At 57.6% G+C, this 14832-nt stretch overlaps 2 protein-coding genes across 16 annotated transcripts; one reads left to right on the forward strand and one right to left on the reverse strand.

Moving 5' to 3' along the window:
* Positions 1 to 6220: 6220 nt before the first annotated feature.
* Positions 6221 to 7575, forward strand: LOC108963457 (uncharacterized). 9 transcript variants are annotated; one of them, XM_030233332.2, is made up of 2 exons: positions 6221 to 6344; positions 6803 to 7575. In XM_030233332.2, the coding sequence occupies exon 2, from the start codon at positions 6853 to 6855 to the stop codon at positions 7480 to 7482; it is 630 nt and encodes a 209-aa protein (XP_030089192.1). In that variant the 5' UTR covers positions 6221 to 6344; positions 6803 to 6852; the 3' UTR covers positions 7483 to 7575. The 9 variants fall into 9 exon arrangements, with proteins under 9 accessions (XP_030089192.1, XP_030089193.1, XP_018779698.1 ...); XM_030233333.2 differs by having other exon boundaries at positions 6223 to 6344; positions 6756 to 7575; XM_018924153.3 differs by having other exon boundaries at positions 6263 to 6361.
* Positions 7576 to 7911: 336 nt separating this feature from the next.
* On the reverse strand, positions 7912 to 14793 carry CSAD (cysteine sulfinic acid decarboxylase). Of its 7 annotated transcripts, none has more exons than XM_018924143.3 (15): positions 13755 to 14793; positions 13208 to 13445; positions 12291 to 12417; positions 11553 to 11643; positions 11084 to 11190; positions 10866 to 10981; positions 10488 to 10567; positions 10357 to 10411; positions 9655 to 9771; positions 9516 to 9580; positions 9330 to 9411; positions 9046 to 9245; positions 8927 to 8978; positions 8341 to 8430; positions 7912 to 8232 (listed from the first exon to the last, which is right to left on the reverse strand). In XM_018924143.3, exons 2-15 carry the CDS (start codon positions 13349 to 13351, stop codon positions 8059 to 8061), a joined length of 1500 nt encoding a protein of 499 aa, XP_018779688.1. In that variant the 5' UTR covers positions 13352 to 13445; positions 13755 to 14793; the 3' UTR covers positions 7912 to 8058. The 7 variants fall into 7 exon arrangements, with proteins under 7 accessions (XP_018779688.1, XP_050839987.1, XP_018779690.1 ...); XM_050984030.1 differs by having other exon boundaries at positions 13208 to 13653; XM_018924145.3 differs by having other exon boundaries at positions 7912 to 8139; positions 13743 to 14793.
* Positions 14794 to 14832: the final 39 nt, after the last annotated feature.

Consider the following 14832-nt stretch of genomic DNA (forward strand, 5'->3'; position numbering starts at 1 on the left):
GTGTGTTTATTTTGGACAAGATAAGAAACTATGCTGTACCTTGATGTACAGCTGATCTAGGGCCCTGGGCAGGTAATGCCCAGTAACACAACCTTTGTATGGGTTCAATCCCATGGCACACATGAGAGTCGTTTGCTTACCCTATTTTGCTAGAGTTGGGCAGAATAGAGAGAAAAAGAGAATTAATGAAGGGTTCATGGGTTGAGATAAGGACTGGGAGAAAAACACTCTAAGGGTGAAACAGGTTGAAATTTAAAGGCATAAAGTAAATTTATTATTACCAGAGTCGGAGGAGGACAAGGAAAAGTAAAATAAGCCCTTACAGTACCTTTTTTCCACTCCCTCCTTCCCACCAACAGCACTGCGATCCAGGGCATGTGGGGTTTGGTCAGTTCATCACTCAAGAGCTTCTGTTTGCTCAGGGAGAGGAGTCTTCTTTTCTGCTTTGCCGTGGAGTCCCTCCCACGGACAAACAGTTGTCCCAAAACTGTTGTGGCATGGGTCACTTGGCCTTGGGATGCAGTCCTCTAAGAACAGGCTGCTCTAGTCTGGAAACAAGGGCCCTCTCTCTCTGGTTGGGTCTCTCACTGGATTACAGCCTTCTCTGGCATCCACCCACTCCAGTGTGAACACTTTTTCCCACAGGCTGCAAGTGGATCTCTGCATCCCCTGTGGACTGTGTGCATCACGGCAGGACAGTTTGTTTCACCATATTCCTCACCATGGCCTGCAGAGGAATCTCGGCTCTGGCACTTGGAGCACTTCCTCCCCCTCTTTTTTCACTGATCTTGGTGCTGACATGTTGTTTTACCTCACATGTCCTCACTTCCTCTTCTTCTCTGCCTAGAAGAAAAACTGCTGCCTGCAGGTACCATTGCCAACAAGTTCCACCAGTTCAAAGACTCCTGCAGGATCCGGCAGCGCTGTTGGAATGTTGGGGGACACAAGACAGATGATGGACTTTGGACCTGGTTAACATAAGAGATTTTATAACAGGATGCCTTGGCAAAAGCAAATGGAACTTTGAAAATTAGACCTAGATTGCAAGAAGATTAAATCATACAGGTTTACCAGAAAAAGAAAATCCCATTAAACTCTGCAAACAAGAGATATTGTTAAATGCATAAGTATGTGTATGTGATTTTAACCTAATCATTGTAGTATACATTACTAGTCTCCCTGAAATAGTACATAAGCATTTGTATCCCACAATAAAATCGGATTCTGATCGCTGAGTCAGTCTCTCTGTCTCTCTCCATCACTGACACAGCGCTAAGTTGATTTTGTCTAGGTTCTGCATCAGGGAGCTGCTCATTGTGCTTCCACTGTTGGCCATGCGGCCCTGCCGCCATCGTAGGGGAGTGTTGGCCGCCGTGGCACTGGCACTATTTAATGCCTCTCCTCATGCGGGGTGCTGGGAAGGGGAAGTTGCTGCCACCATTCCTGCCCTTTCCACCAGCAGCCCGGCTGGCTCGGGGCAGCCAGGCAAGCAAGGCTCGCTGCAGGCCCTGCCGAGGCGGTGGCGGCTGCAGCACATTGCTGCGGGCTGTGCCAGGATGGCCCCAGCAGCAGGGCTTCGCCACCCCTGGGAAAAAACTGTGCAAACACTGTTTTGATTTTCTTCTTAAATAAATCATCACAGAGGCATTACCAACTTCTGTAATTGGGCCAGCAGCATGTCCATCTTCACAGCCATCAGAGATTGGCTATGTCAGACAGGGTATGTAAAATAAATGGAGCCACAGGGGCTAGCTTCTTAGTCAGATAGCTGGTTCCCCGCAGGTTAGGTGCCCCAGGCAAGTGGCCCAAGGCCGAACACCTCAGCCTTCTGGAGGCTGGGGTGCCCTAGGCCGGACTGCCGCACAGCCGAGACCCCTAGCAAGCTTGGTGATTGTCAGCTCTTAGTGAAAATCAGCTCTTTTGTGATTTCAGCTCTCAGCTTGCTGTAGGGGCTGCGGCTGGCCGTGGCTCCTGGTAGGCAGATGAAATGAGAGAGGAGAAGGCGGCCAAGAGTTTTCCACAATGGTTTATTCTGAGGGTCTCGCGGAGGGTCTTGAAGCTGCTCTTCTTAAGAAAATGGGCCCAGACAGCCTCTTTTATAGGGTATGGGGGGATTGAAAACTGACCAATTGTAAGGGTTAGGGAAACTAGCCTATGGGGTCACAGAGAGATAAGGAGGACCAGAGTGAGGACTCCTGGTTCAATTCCTATGACTCAGCAAATACCTATCTCTAAACATCCCTCCACAGAGCCATAGCCGGCCCTGAGTCTGCTACAAGGGTGGAAGCTTCTAGCATCTTCTCAAAGAAGCCACCCCTGTGGCCCCCACCTTCCCCCCCACGCCAAAAACCAGGCTGTGCCAAACCAACATATCTCCATCCTTGTGCTCCAACGCTTCTGTCCTTGTCCCCATCTCATCCCCTCCTCCCCATCATCCTGGTGTCCCCATCACGATGTCCCTATCCCCATTCATGTGTCCCAACCCCCACCTACATGTCCCAACCCCATCCAGGTGTCCTGATGCCCATCCAGGTGTCGCTGTCCCTATGCCCACCCCACTTTTCTCTCACACCACGTGCTCCCTGAGGTGCCTCCAGAGTTGGCCAGGGTTTCAGAAAGTGTCCCTGCACTCAGGGCAGAGGTGGGGCTGCTCTCGGCCATGGGTACGGTGGTGCTGCTGCAGGCTGGAGCTGACGATGAAACTCTTCCCACTTTCCCTGCATCTGTACGGCCACTCCCTGGTGTGCATCCGCCAGTGCTGCACCAGAGCTGAGCTCTCCCTGAAGCACTTCCCACAGTCCCGGTAGCCAATGGGCTTCTCCCTGGTGTAGATGCGCCAGCTCGTGGCCAGGTTGGAATTCTGGCTGAAGCCCTTCCTGCAGGTGCTGCAGATGAACGGTCGCTCCCCAGTGTGGGTGATGCAGTGCCATGCCAGGTCTGAGCTCCAGCTGAAGCCTTTCCCACACTCCCCACAGATAGTGGGGTGCAGCCTGGCCCCTTCTGGCCTCAGCACCTCCTTCAGGGGACTTGGTCCCCCAAAAGGGGACCTGTGGGGCTTCTGGCGTTGCCGGACCAGGCCAGGATGGGCTGTGCAAGAGGGGGGTGGGAACCGGTAGGGCAAGGACAGGGGCCTGGGGCCCCTTGCTGCCTGCTCCATCCCAGTGACACCTGCCCTTTCCGACTGGCACCTGCTCCAGGCCCTCTGTGTCATCTTGGTCCCAATGGTACCATCATCCTTCTTCCCAGTTTCCATCATCTCTTCCCCTTTTCCATTCCTTTTCCACATTCTCCATCTTATTTGTACCTGCTCTATTCCCACTGTCCTCTCCCAATTATCTTTCTCACCTTTCTCCAGCTCCTCTTCCCTTTTCCCATACTCTTTTCCATTTCCTTTTTTCATCCTTATCTGACGCATCACCTCTTTGCATTCCCCATCCTCACTTCTCCTTCTCCACCTCCTCCAAGCCTTCTCCATCCCTTTTCCCCCTTCCCCATCCCTGTTGCTACCTCCTCCCTCCCGTTTCCTACCCCTATCCCTATCATATTCCAAAGCCAGAGTTCACTTCCCCGTAGCTCCGCATTGCCACCCAGACAAGGGTCTGCGATTGGGGTGCAAAGGGGGCCAGGGGCTGGAACAGATATTGAGGTGGTACCACCTGGGGGTGGTGCCACCAAATTCCCTCTGGAAACCAGAGATGAAGTTAGGGTACCCAGAAAACCCCCTGCACCCCAAAATCAGAACACCCTCAAGCCATGGGTTTGGGGTAAACCTGCACCTCAATACTGGGACATCCCCATATGTGAGACTGGGACATTCTCACACCCCAAAATCAGGGCACCCCATTCCATGGGATTTGGACATCCCTGCATCCCAATACTGGGGCAATCCCATGCCATGATATTAGAACCCTGCACCCCCAAATCAGGTGATATTGACCTTGAACTCTGGGATTGTGGTGCTGCCATATGCTGGGATCAGGGTACCACCGTGGCCTGGGATTGGGGTACTCCATTCCATGTGAATGGGACATTCCTGTACCCCAGCACTGGGATATCCCCATTTCATGGGAATGAGTTATCGCTGCATCCCAGGACTATGGTACACCTGGGCTGGGGGTTGGGGGCACCATCTTACCCTGGAATAGGGACAGGCCCATACCCTGGGAACAGGGCAGCCCACACCATGAGCATAGGACAACTCCACATTCCTGAGATTCTCATATCCTGGGACTAGGGAACCCCGATACTCCAGGATCAGGGTATCCCATTCCATGTGACTGGGACACCCCCACATCCCTGGGGTACCCCCAGACCATGGAACTGGTGTACCCCCCGACCACAGCAATGTGACAGCCCTGTATCCTGGGGCATGGGAAATGGGAATACCTTGCAACTGGGGTACCCCACACAATGGGAGCAGAATACTCTCACATCTCCTGTCCCCCCTTACTCTGGAATTGAGGTACTCCTGTGCCATGGGGATGAGCCACACCAATATTCCTAAGATTCCCTTAACCTGGGATGGGTAAGGGAATCTTAGGAATATTGGTGTGGTCCACTCCGTGGGACCACAACCCCCCACATCCCTGGGACCCTCCGGGACCCGAGTCCTTCCCCCAGGTTTGAGGTCTCCGTGTATCACGGGGGCAGGGTCTCTCCCATTGCAGGTCCCTAGGGGACCCCAAAAAAAGCACCCAGCCCCCCTCCACGATTCCAGGGGGCCCCCTCAGAACCTCTTACTGTGGCCAGAGGCCTCTTTTGCAGAAGGTGGAGAGGTCTCATCTGTGGGGGGCCCTTGAGCAGCAGGGATTCCCTGGGATCCTTGGGGCCAGGGGAGTCTCAGGGGCCGAAACCCCCCCAGCCGCCATCTCCTGGACGGAAGGACCTTGCCGGGCGGGAGAGAGGGGGCAGGGAGTGAACTGGGGTGACCCGAGGACACCCCAGTTGGGAGTCGCTAACGCCCGCAAGGGAGGGATCCGGCTTGCCCGAAGCCCCTCCGTGCCTCTCCTGACGCCTCTCCTGCCTCTCTCCTCTCCTGGGTCACACACACAGTGACATGATGTCACTGCCCTCGTCCCACCTCACAGCCCCTCCCATTCCCCCCATGAAGGGATCCCTATATCTGGAGGGGGGGGGTCGCTTCCTCTCGCCCCTCCTCCCGCAACTCAGCAATCGCGGGGGGCTCTGGCAAGGGGAAGCGGATAAAAAAAAGGACAAGGCGGGGGCGAGGGGAATTGCTCACTCTCAGTTTGGGGCCGATGTCCCCGGGAGGGGCTCCCGCGCGGCCGCCAGTGCCGCAGCGCGCTGGGGGAGCGGGGCGAGGGGAGGCCGCCGACACTCCCAAATCCGACCAGGGAGACTCCCCCTAAACCCGCCACCGGGCGAGAGCCCACCACAAAATAAGAAAAAAAAGGGGGAGGAACAATAAGGACCCTCCAACCACCGGTGGTGGATGGATGGACTTGGGGGAGTCGGGGGTGGGGTGACCAGGTCAGGCTGGTTGGGGGGGACGTTGGGGGGACGCTTTGGGGACGTTGCGGTTCGGGGACGCTGGGGAGTGTGGGGGATACACAGGGATATGGGGGCTACTGACTGGGAGGGTTGGGCGACACTGGGGTGACTGCAGAGACTGGGGGATGCTGTGTTGTCAGGGATAATTGAGAGAATGGGGAATTGGGGGATTCTGTGGGAACTGGGGGTTACTGGGGGGATTGGGCAATACTGGGCGGACTGAGAAACTGGGCAGACTGGGGAAACTGGGCAATTGCGGGGTTACTCCAGTGGCCTGGAGACCACTGGAGGGTGCTGGAGGACTGGGGTGAGTTGGGGGATACGGGAGGGACTAAGGAATTGCAGGGACCTACTGAGGGGTTACTCAAGGGTACTGGGGGAACTGGGGGAATGGAGGGGCTGGAGAATACTGGGGGAACTGGACCATTGGGAGGACCTGGGGGACTGGGAGTACCAGGGGATTGGGGGTTGACGGAAGGGACTGGGGAACTGGGGGATACTGGACCTTTGAGGGATTGGGGGTTACTGGGGGAGGTGCTGGAAGTGACTGAAGGACTGGGGGGATCGAGGATTATTGGGAGATACTGGAAGCACTTGGGGTACTCGGGGCTGAACACCGGGCCCAAGACTCACTCCCCGCACCCCCGAACCGCCCCCAGAGCCCACAAACGACGCTTCGGACTCCGCTCCGGAAGGCCCCGGCAGCGCCCCGGGCAGGGCGCGCCCCGTCCGCTCGGAGCGGCGGGGCCCCCGGCAGCCGCTGTGGCGGGAAATGAGACCACGCCCCCTCCGCTCCGCCAAGAACGGAACCGCCGCGGTGGGGACGGAGCGCAGTGAGAGCGGGGCGGCGGTGGTGGGAGAACAGGGGGCTTGAGGGAGAGAACGGTGGGAATCCGGGCTAGGGAGGTACCGAGGCCGCCGCGAGATCGTGGCGACCCGGAACAAAGGGCACTAGACACACGGCGGGGACATCGGGAGGGACACTGGGGGGAGCCAGGACAGAGTGGGGGCACCGGGGTGACATTGGGGATCCCAGGCGCAGAGAAGGATGGGAAGGCACTGGGGGGACCCAGCCACGCGGTTGGAGGGCCACTGGCGGGACACTCGGCAGTCTCAGGCCCGGGGCGGGGGGGGGGAGCGAGGCACCAGGAAAGCCCTCGGGATGGGCGGTGACCCATCCACCCCCAGTTTATGGAGCACAGGGTGACTCCTTTCCACCCACACCCCAAATCTTTGGGGCCCAGGGTGGTCCCCTTTTCCCCCATTTTTTAGGCTGATTCCTCTTTCCCAGTCCTTGTGTCCCAGGAGTGACCCCGTTTCCCTGCGGGATTTCCTGCCCCGATGGCGAGGGACGAGCGGGCGACGTTGCTGGAGGTGTACCAGGAGCTCCCGGAAGAGCAATTCCAGGACCTGAAGTACCACCTGGAAAGGCAAATTCCTGCCGGGCTTGTGCTCCAGGCATCTCGCCCGGAGGTGTGCCGGATCCTCCTCCAGCGCTTCCCGGGGAATTCCCTGCGTGTGACCGCCCGGATCCTGCGGCAGATCGGCCGCCTCGACCTCATCCAGCGCTTCCAGCTGCCCCTGGAAGAGCAAATCCCGGAAGAAACCCCCGGGGAACCTAACGGGGACACCCCCAACGTGACGGGGGACCCCACTTCAGGACATCATCCTGGAGGGATTCCAGCTCCACCCGTGAATCCCCGACGCTTGACGGAGAAGGATTTGATGGAAGTCGCCCAAAGAATAGGAAAAGAGTGGCAGGAGGTGGGAATCAAGCATCTAGGGCTGGAGCAGAGCCGGCTGGAGCAGATCCAGGTGGAAAATCCCAACAATTCCATCATGTGGGGCTTCGAGATGTTGCGGGAGTGGCAGCGGCGGGAGCGACATGAAGCCACGGCATCCCGGCTCCTAGCCTGCCTTGAGCATGCCCGTCTTGATCCCAAAATCCTTGACTTCCTCCAGAACCTCTAGGGGAATTGAGGGACCCCCCCCAAACTCAATTTTTGGGGGAGTGTGATATCAAATTAATACAAAATGGAGACCATTAAATACTGTTTTATTCCATGAGTGTGGAGTTTTGGGACCAAGCGCCGGGAACATCCATCTTTCCTCCTGATTTCAAGATCCCAGAAGGAAGTCTAGGCTCTGCTCCACTTTCTCAGGGATGGAGCAGCAGGTTTTGCAGTACTCTCCCAAGAGTTTTTCGGGTACTGACAGATCCTCTTCCGTACAAATTCCGACCTCTGGAGTTTCAAGAAGTCGTGGGAATGACACAAGGCCACTGCATCCTGATCCCAGAATCCACAACCTCCTCTAGAGCTTCCAGGGGAATTAAGGGACCCCCTACACCTCAAACGCTATTCTGAGGGTGGGGTTATATCAAATTATTATCAGATCAGGACCATTAAATGCTGTTTTATTCCATAAGTGTGGAATTTTTGGGTCATTTCCAATTTTGGGATGTGTTGAAGAAATCAAGGCTCTGCTCCTCTTCCTCAGGGATGGGGGGAAGGTTTTGGGGTCTTTCACAGGGGCTTTTGGGAGTGCTCACAGATCCCATCCCAATTCCTGTATCTCATCCAGGAAGAAGTCCAGGTCCTGGCGGGTGACAGCAGGATTGGTGATAATCTGCCGGAAGAAGTTGACGTGGGATCCTTGGGGTTGGTATCCCACCATCATGGAGCCCCTCCGGATCATCTTTTCCTTGATGGTTGGGGCCACCTAGGAGGAAGCACCATTTCCAGGAGGACTTTGTTTTTATTTTTGGGTGATTTTTGGGGGATTTGGAAGGCTGTTGGTGGTGGGGGGAATTTGGAATTCAGGGTTCACCTTTCCCAATTTCTCCCAGAATTCCGGGGAGTTCTCCTGGCCCCGCAGGCTGGGTGGGATGAACCAGAAGCAGAGGTTGATAAATTCTGGCTGCAGAAAGAGGAAGAGGAAAGAGAGCATGGCCATTCACCCAATTCCCAGAATCTGATAGGGAGTCACACTTCCAGGAATTCAGCCATGTGTATTTAATAGTCTGGGGTTGGAACCTGCAGGATTTAATCCTCCAGGATTTAAACCTCCAAAATGGAAACTTCCAGGATAATTAAAACTCCAGGATTGAAACCTCTGGGATTTCAACCCCTGGGATGATTTAAATCTGTGGAATTCCAAACTCCAGGATTTCAGATTCTGGGATTCAAACCTCTGGGATTTGTCCTCAGGGATTTAAACCACCAAGATTTCAATTTCTGGGACACTTCAAGCCTCTGGGACTGCAAACTCTGGAATTTAAACTTTGGGAATTCAAACCTTTGGGATTAACCCCCTGGAAGTTAAACCTCCAGGATGATTTCAACCTGTGGCATTCCAACCTCCAGGATTCTTAGGTGTCCATATCCCACATCCCACATTCCACCGTCACCCTTACCTCCATCACCAGCTGGAATCCCTCCCTCCTCTTCATCTGCTCCAACAGATACCTGGGGGGAGCAAAGGGGTGAAGCCAAGTTTGGGAGGGTGGAGGGTCCCCTTGATCCCGGGGCTCACCGAGTGGCACTGAACGCCCGCTCCACGCGCTGTGCCAGTCCCCGCGTCCCCACGGCTTTCCAGAGGATCCAGAGCTTGAGGCCGTCGGCGCGGCGGCCGCACTGGGGGCTTTTGTCCCCTGTGTCCAGGGACACATCATAGAACTTGTCCCGCTGGAATAGGTACGAGGCCCCCACGCCATGGCAGCGTTGCAGGAGCCCCTGGGAGGGGCAGGAGGCACCAAAATTAATGAGGGGGCCTGGGAGGCATTGGAGGGGCAGGAATTCAGGATGGGGGGCACCTACGGAGCTGTCACGGAGCAGGAATGCTGAGCACTGCAGCCCCACCATCAACAACTTGTGGGGGTTCCAGGTCACCGAGTCGGCTCTGGTGGGGGGAAATAGCAGAGTTTGGGGGGGCTCTGTGGGGAAAAGGGTATCCCCAAAAGCTCCGAGGGGCGGTGGGAGTCTTTTGCAGGGGGAGGGACACACCTGTGGATGCCGGCAAGGAGATGACGGAGTCGGGGGGACAGGAGGGCGCTGCCCCCCCACGCTGCCTGCAGGGAAAGCGGGATCAGCACCCACAGGGGGACCCCGGGGCCCCGCCCCAGCCAAGCACACCCAAACTCACGTCCACATGCAGCCACAGCCCGTGGCGGGCACAGACGTCGGCGATGGCGTCCAACGGGTCGAAGGCGCCCAGGACAGTGGTGCCACTCGTGGCACACACAAAGAGAGGCTCCGAGCCCTGGGGGGATTAGGGAGGGGTCTGGGGGTACTGGAGGGTGTAGGGAGCATGGAAGGGGGTAGAGGGCAGGGGAGTACAGGGAGTCAAAGATGGCCAGGACGGTGGCACAGAAAAAGAAGGGGCTCCAAGCCCTGAGTGTGCATTTGGGGGAACTTTGAGGGGGCTCAGGAGGTAGGCTGGGGGGGCTGGAGGATACAGGGGAACATTGGGGGTGCAGGAAATGGGGTACAGAGGACTTTGGGGCAGACAGGGGACTGACTTTAAAGGGGGACAGGAGGCCTGAGGAGAACAGGGGACATTGGGTGCATTGAAGAGTTGAAGGGACAGTGGAGGGCCAGTGGAGGAGATTCAGGTTATTTGGGGGGACATTGGGGAGATCTGAGGAGACATTGGGGGGACCTTGGGGGACATGGGGGGTAGTTTGTGGACGTGGGAAGGGCTTTGGGAACATTGGAGAGGCTTTGGGGACTTAGAGGGGGACACATGGACATTGAGGGAGCTTTGGGAACACTGGGAAGCCCGTTGGGGAGACTGCGGGGGCATTGGGGAGTTTGGGCAGCTTTGAGGTGTGCAGCCTCTCCTGACCTCAGCTTTCACCCTCTGGATCTCCTTCTCCAGCTCTTCCGGGATCATCTTCCCCCTGAAGGGAAGGGATAGGGATGGATACATGGAGGAACCCCCTGACCTGGGCTCCCCTGGGACCTCCCAGCACCCACCTCTGGTCTGTCCGCACCAGGTGAACATTGTCCGTGCCAATTCCCAGGAGTGCAGCTCCTTTTAGGATGGAGTAATGGCTCTGGGCAGGAAAACAGGACCGGGATTGGGGGGACCCCAGGAACCAGATTTGGGGTAACCTCAGTGACCAGGTTTTGGAGTGACCCCATTGATCAGGTTTAGGGCAACCTCCAAGGATCAGCTCTGGAGCAACCCAGGGGATCAGGTTTGGTGTGACCTAAGGGGGCCACATTTGGGATGACCCCAGGGATCAGGTTTTGGGGCAGCCCCAGGAATAAGGTTTGGAATGACCCCATGGTTTAGAATTGGGAAGACTCTGAGGATTAGGTTTTGGGGTGACCTCAAGTCCCCACTCCCACCTCCTGAGATGCAAACAGGCCCAGGCGAGGCAGGTCCCAGTTCCCTCTGCTCCGGCTCTCCGGGAAACGCCGGAATCGCGCCACGTTCATGGCCAACATGTTGGACATAGAGCCCCCTGCCCAGGACAGGGACCTCCGTTTCACCACCAGGGCATCATGGACAGGCAGCCAGGGGGAGAGGGGGCACAGGGACACCCCTCAGGAAGGGTTCATGATACCGGGAGCGAAGATCCCATCGCCGCTGCTCCACCCCACGAGCTCCCGGAGTTTGGCCAGGACCTGCTCCTCCATCAGCACCAGCACTGGGGCCACTTCGTATGTGTACCTGGAAGGGTCCAGCAGGAGTCGGGGGGTTCCCCTCCCCCTGGAACCTCAGAACCCCAAACAACTTCCCCTGGAGCCTCAGCACCCCAAAACCCTCCCTCCAGAGCCCCCCTCCATCAGCACCAACACTGGGGGCTAGATCAGGGGAGTCAGCGCAGGGTTTTGGCAGGTCCTCTCTCATTTGGGCTCCTCAACACCTCCAAAACCCTCCCTCCAAACTTGAGCGCCCCAAAATCCTCCCCCCAGCGCCTCCCACTCCATCAGCACCAGGGGCTCCTTGCAGGTGGATCTGGGGGAGGGTCACGGCAGGTTTTTGAGGGGTCCCCCCCCCGCCAGCCCCCTTTGGGGGTGTCAGGGGCTCACGGGCTCGTGTTGAGGGTCTCGGTGAGGAACCGGCCAGCCAGGGCATGGTGGTCAAGCCCCGAGAAAAGCTGGTTGAAGAACCGGGGGTGACCTGGGGGAACACAGAGGGGACAGAGGCTGGTCAGGGGAATACAAGGCAGGGGGGAACAGAGAGAGATATGGGAGGGGATAGGGGGAAATGGGGGGGAACGTGAGAGGGTTGGGGATGGCACGTGGCGGGTGGGACACGGGAAGATAAGGGAAAGACCTGGGAGGTTCAGAGGGGTCATGGCAGGGTCATAGGGAGATTGGGGAGACAGGAGGAGGACATGGAGGGCAGAATGAGGGGGTGGGAGGAAAGAGGACAATGGGGGGATTGGGGGGATATAGGGGAATCAGGTGGGACACAAGAGGGACTTGGAGGATTGGGGGACATGAAGGATCAGGGGTGAGTAGGGAGGGAACAGAAGGGACATGGAGGGACATGGGGGAGTTGGGGGTACATGGGGGGGTCAGGGAGTGATACGGGGGGAAATGGGGGGGTACGGGGTCAGTCAAGGGAGACGCAGAAGATCGGGGGGGGACACGGAGGGGAACATGGCAGGGGCCACATTGTTTGACACTGGGAGACACCAGGGGCCACCCTGGGAACCGCTGGGCTGAAGTGGGAGGTGCCGCGCCAAAAGGAGTTTGTGCAGGGCTAAACTGGGAGGCACCGGGCTTGCCCTGGGGCTGCACGGGTGTGCACTGGGAGCGCACCAGTGCGGACGCTGAAGCGCAGCACGTCCCGGCAGCGCTGCAGGAGCCGCTCCTGCCCCTCCCCGTCACTCCGCAGCTCCAGATCCAGCAGCTCCCGCAGCTCCTGCGGCTCCTTCCAGTCACACACCTGGGAAAGCGCTGGGAATGACTGGGAGGGACTGGGAACGGGACTGGAAACCGCAGAGGGAATGGGCCGGGAATGATGTTGGAAATGGGACTGGGAATGGAAACAAGACTGGGAATGGGACTGGGAATGGAACCAGGAACCAGAATGGGAATGGGACTGGCACCAGAACTGCGAAAAGAATGGGGAATGGGAATGAGAATGGGGCTGGAAGTGGGACTGCAAATGGGACTGGAAATGGAAACAAGATTGCGAACGAGACTGGAAATGAGAATGGGACTGCAACTGGGACTTGCTCTCATTCCCAACCCCAGTCCCACTCCCAATCCTGTTCTAAGATTGGGAAGAGGACTCGGAATGGGAACAGGTCTGGAAATGGGAGCGGGACTGAGAAAAGGATTGGAATGGGACTAGCTGTTGGAACAGGGCTGGAAGCGGGACTTGTCTTAGGGACAGGATTGGGAATGGGACTGGAACTGGGTTTCAGAATGGGAATAGTACTGGGAAAGGAGCAATATTGTGACCCCTTCCATGTCTGCTTCCCAGTCACGTGCCTGGGAATGACTGGAATAGGACTGGGAATGATTGGGAATGACAATGGGATTGGGATGAGGCAGGGAATGACTGGGAATAGGACATGCAATAGGGACGAATTGGGGACCCACCCCCTCCCATGGGGCTCCTTCCAGTCACACACCTGTGGGACAGGAGTGGGACGGGGATTGAGAATGAGATTGGAAACGGAAATTAGATGGGATGGGGGACCCCCCCCCCATTTCTCCAGTGTCCCAACCTTCTGTGTCACATCTGTGCTCTTCCGCACGCCCTCCTGCAGCAGGATCTGGAACACTTCCTGCAGGAATTCCTCCCCAGCGGCCGTGTCCAGGCCAGGACATTCCAATGGGGTGCTGTCTCCAGCCCCAGAGGGCTCAGCCATGGCAGGAGAACACGGTGAGACTCCAAAATACAGCAAGAGGGACCCTGGGATTGGCAGCAGCTAGCAGGATGAGGGATCCCAAGATGGGCTTTTCCTGGAAGGAGATAATCCTGGGTAAAGTGGTCCCGGGACGAGGATCTCCTGGGATGAGGTGGTCCCAGAATGAGGTGATTGTGGGATAAGGATCTCCTGGGATAAGGTGATCCCCAGCTGAGCTTCCCCCTGGGATGAGGCACTCCTGGAATAAGGCTCTCTCAGGATGAAATTCTCCTGGGATAAAGTGATTCCAGAATGATGTTCTTCTGGAATGACATAGTTCTGGAACTGGATGATTGCAAAATAAGGTGTTCCCAGGATGGGTTTCTCCAGGCATCAGGCTCTGTGCACTCACCTCTCCTCTCACCTCTGCCAGCTGGAATTTTCCAAGATCAGGTGCTGCCAGGACCTGGTTCTCCTGGGATTAGGTGATCCTGGGACCAGGTAATCCCAGAATTAGGTGCTCCCAGGAGAAGCTTTTCCTGGGATCAGGGTCTCCTCAACCAGGCTTCCCCAGCTCCTCTCTCTTCCCTCCTCAGGATGGAATTTTCCTCTGGTCACGTTGCCAGGGGGCAAGGAGCAAAGTCCAGGACTCGGGAAGGAGCCCCAGAGGGTTCTGGGGACAATGGGCAGGGTTAGGACTGTGTCCCGGGATCTGTAGGAAGAGTGGTGACTCCATATGACCTCCCACTCCCAGTGTCCCCACAACCCATTCCCAGTGTGGCCCCCACCCATTCCCAGGGTTCCCAGACTTATTCCCATTGTCCCCCGTGTCCCCAGTGAACCCCCCACCTGTCCCTAGTGTCCCCCTATAATTCCCAGTGCGTCCCCCCACCAGTGTTTGGCGTACCCCTTCTCCTGTGTCCCCACACCCATTCCCAGTGCCCTTCATTTCCAGTATACCCCCAATCCCAGTGCCCCATTTCCAGTATCCCCCTCAATTCCCAGACACCACGGGGAGGGCCAGTACCGGCCCCGGGGTGGGAGGTGGGGGGGGCAATAAAGAGGGGCAGAGGAAAGGGGCGGACCAGCTCCCAAAAGGTGTCACGGGGGAGACCCCACAGGAAGGGGTCGGAGTGAGAGAGGGAGCCCAAAGCGGGGTTGTAGCAGGGGGTCCCCAAGGGTGTGTCGCGAGTGGGGGCAGCGGGGCGTGGCGCCGAGGGAGGATTGGCGGGTGGGACTGGGTCGGTCCCGCGACCGGGGCGGTCGGGGGTGGGGTCGGGCCATAGTGGGTCCCGCTCGCGGTGAGTCAAGGGGGATCGACGGGGCGGGGCGTCCCTCCCCGGGTGGGTCCCTCCCCTGAGGAGGGTCGGGGACTCTCGGAGGGGTCCAGGTCGCGCCATTGCCATGGCAACTTCCCCCACACTATGGCGGCGCAGCGCTGGCCGTCACGCCGCTGCCCTGCGCATGCGCACGGCAGCCTGCACTTCCGCCCGGCACCCCGC

This window comes from Serinus canaria, chromosome 25 (assembly GCF_022539315.1).
Source record: "Serinus canaria isolate serCan28SL12 chromosome 25, serCan2020, whole genome shotgun sequence".
NCBI classification, from domain to species: Eukaryota; Metazoa; Chordata; class Aves; order Passeriformes; family Fringillidae; genus Serinus; species Serinus canaria.

Bases quoted from the DNA above. Each gene is read 5' to 3' on its own strand.
- LOC108963457 (XM_030233332.2), top strand. From the start codon at position 6,853: ATGGCGAGGGACGAGCGGGCGACGTTGCTGGAGGTGTACCAGGAGCTC.
- CSAD (XM_018924143.3), bottom strand. From the start codon at position 13,351: ATGGCTGAGCCCTCTGGGGCTGGAGACAGCACCCCATTGGAATGTCCT. The intron at 11,644-12,290 runs GTGCGCTCCCAG...GTGTTCCCCCAG, and splicing joins GCGCTTCAGCGTCCGCACTG to GTCACCCCCGGTTCTTCAAC. The intron at 9,246-9,329 runs GTAGGTGCCCCC...TGCCCCTCCCAG, and splicing joins TCCTGCTCCGTGACAGCTCC to GGGCTCCTGCAACGCTGCCA.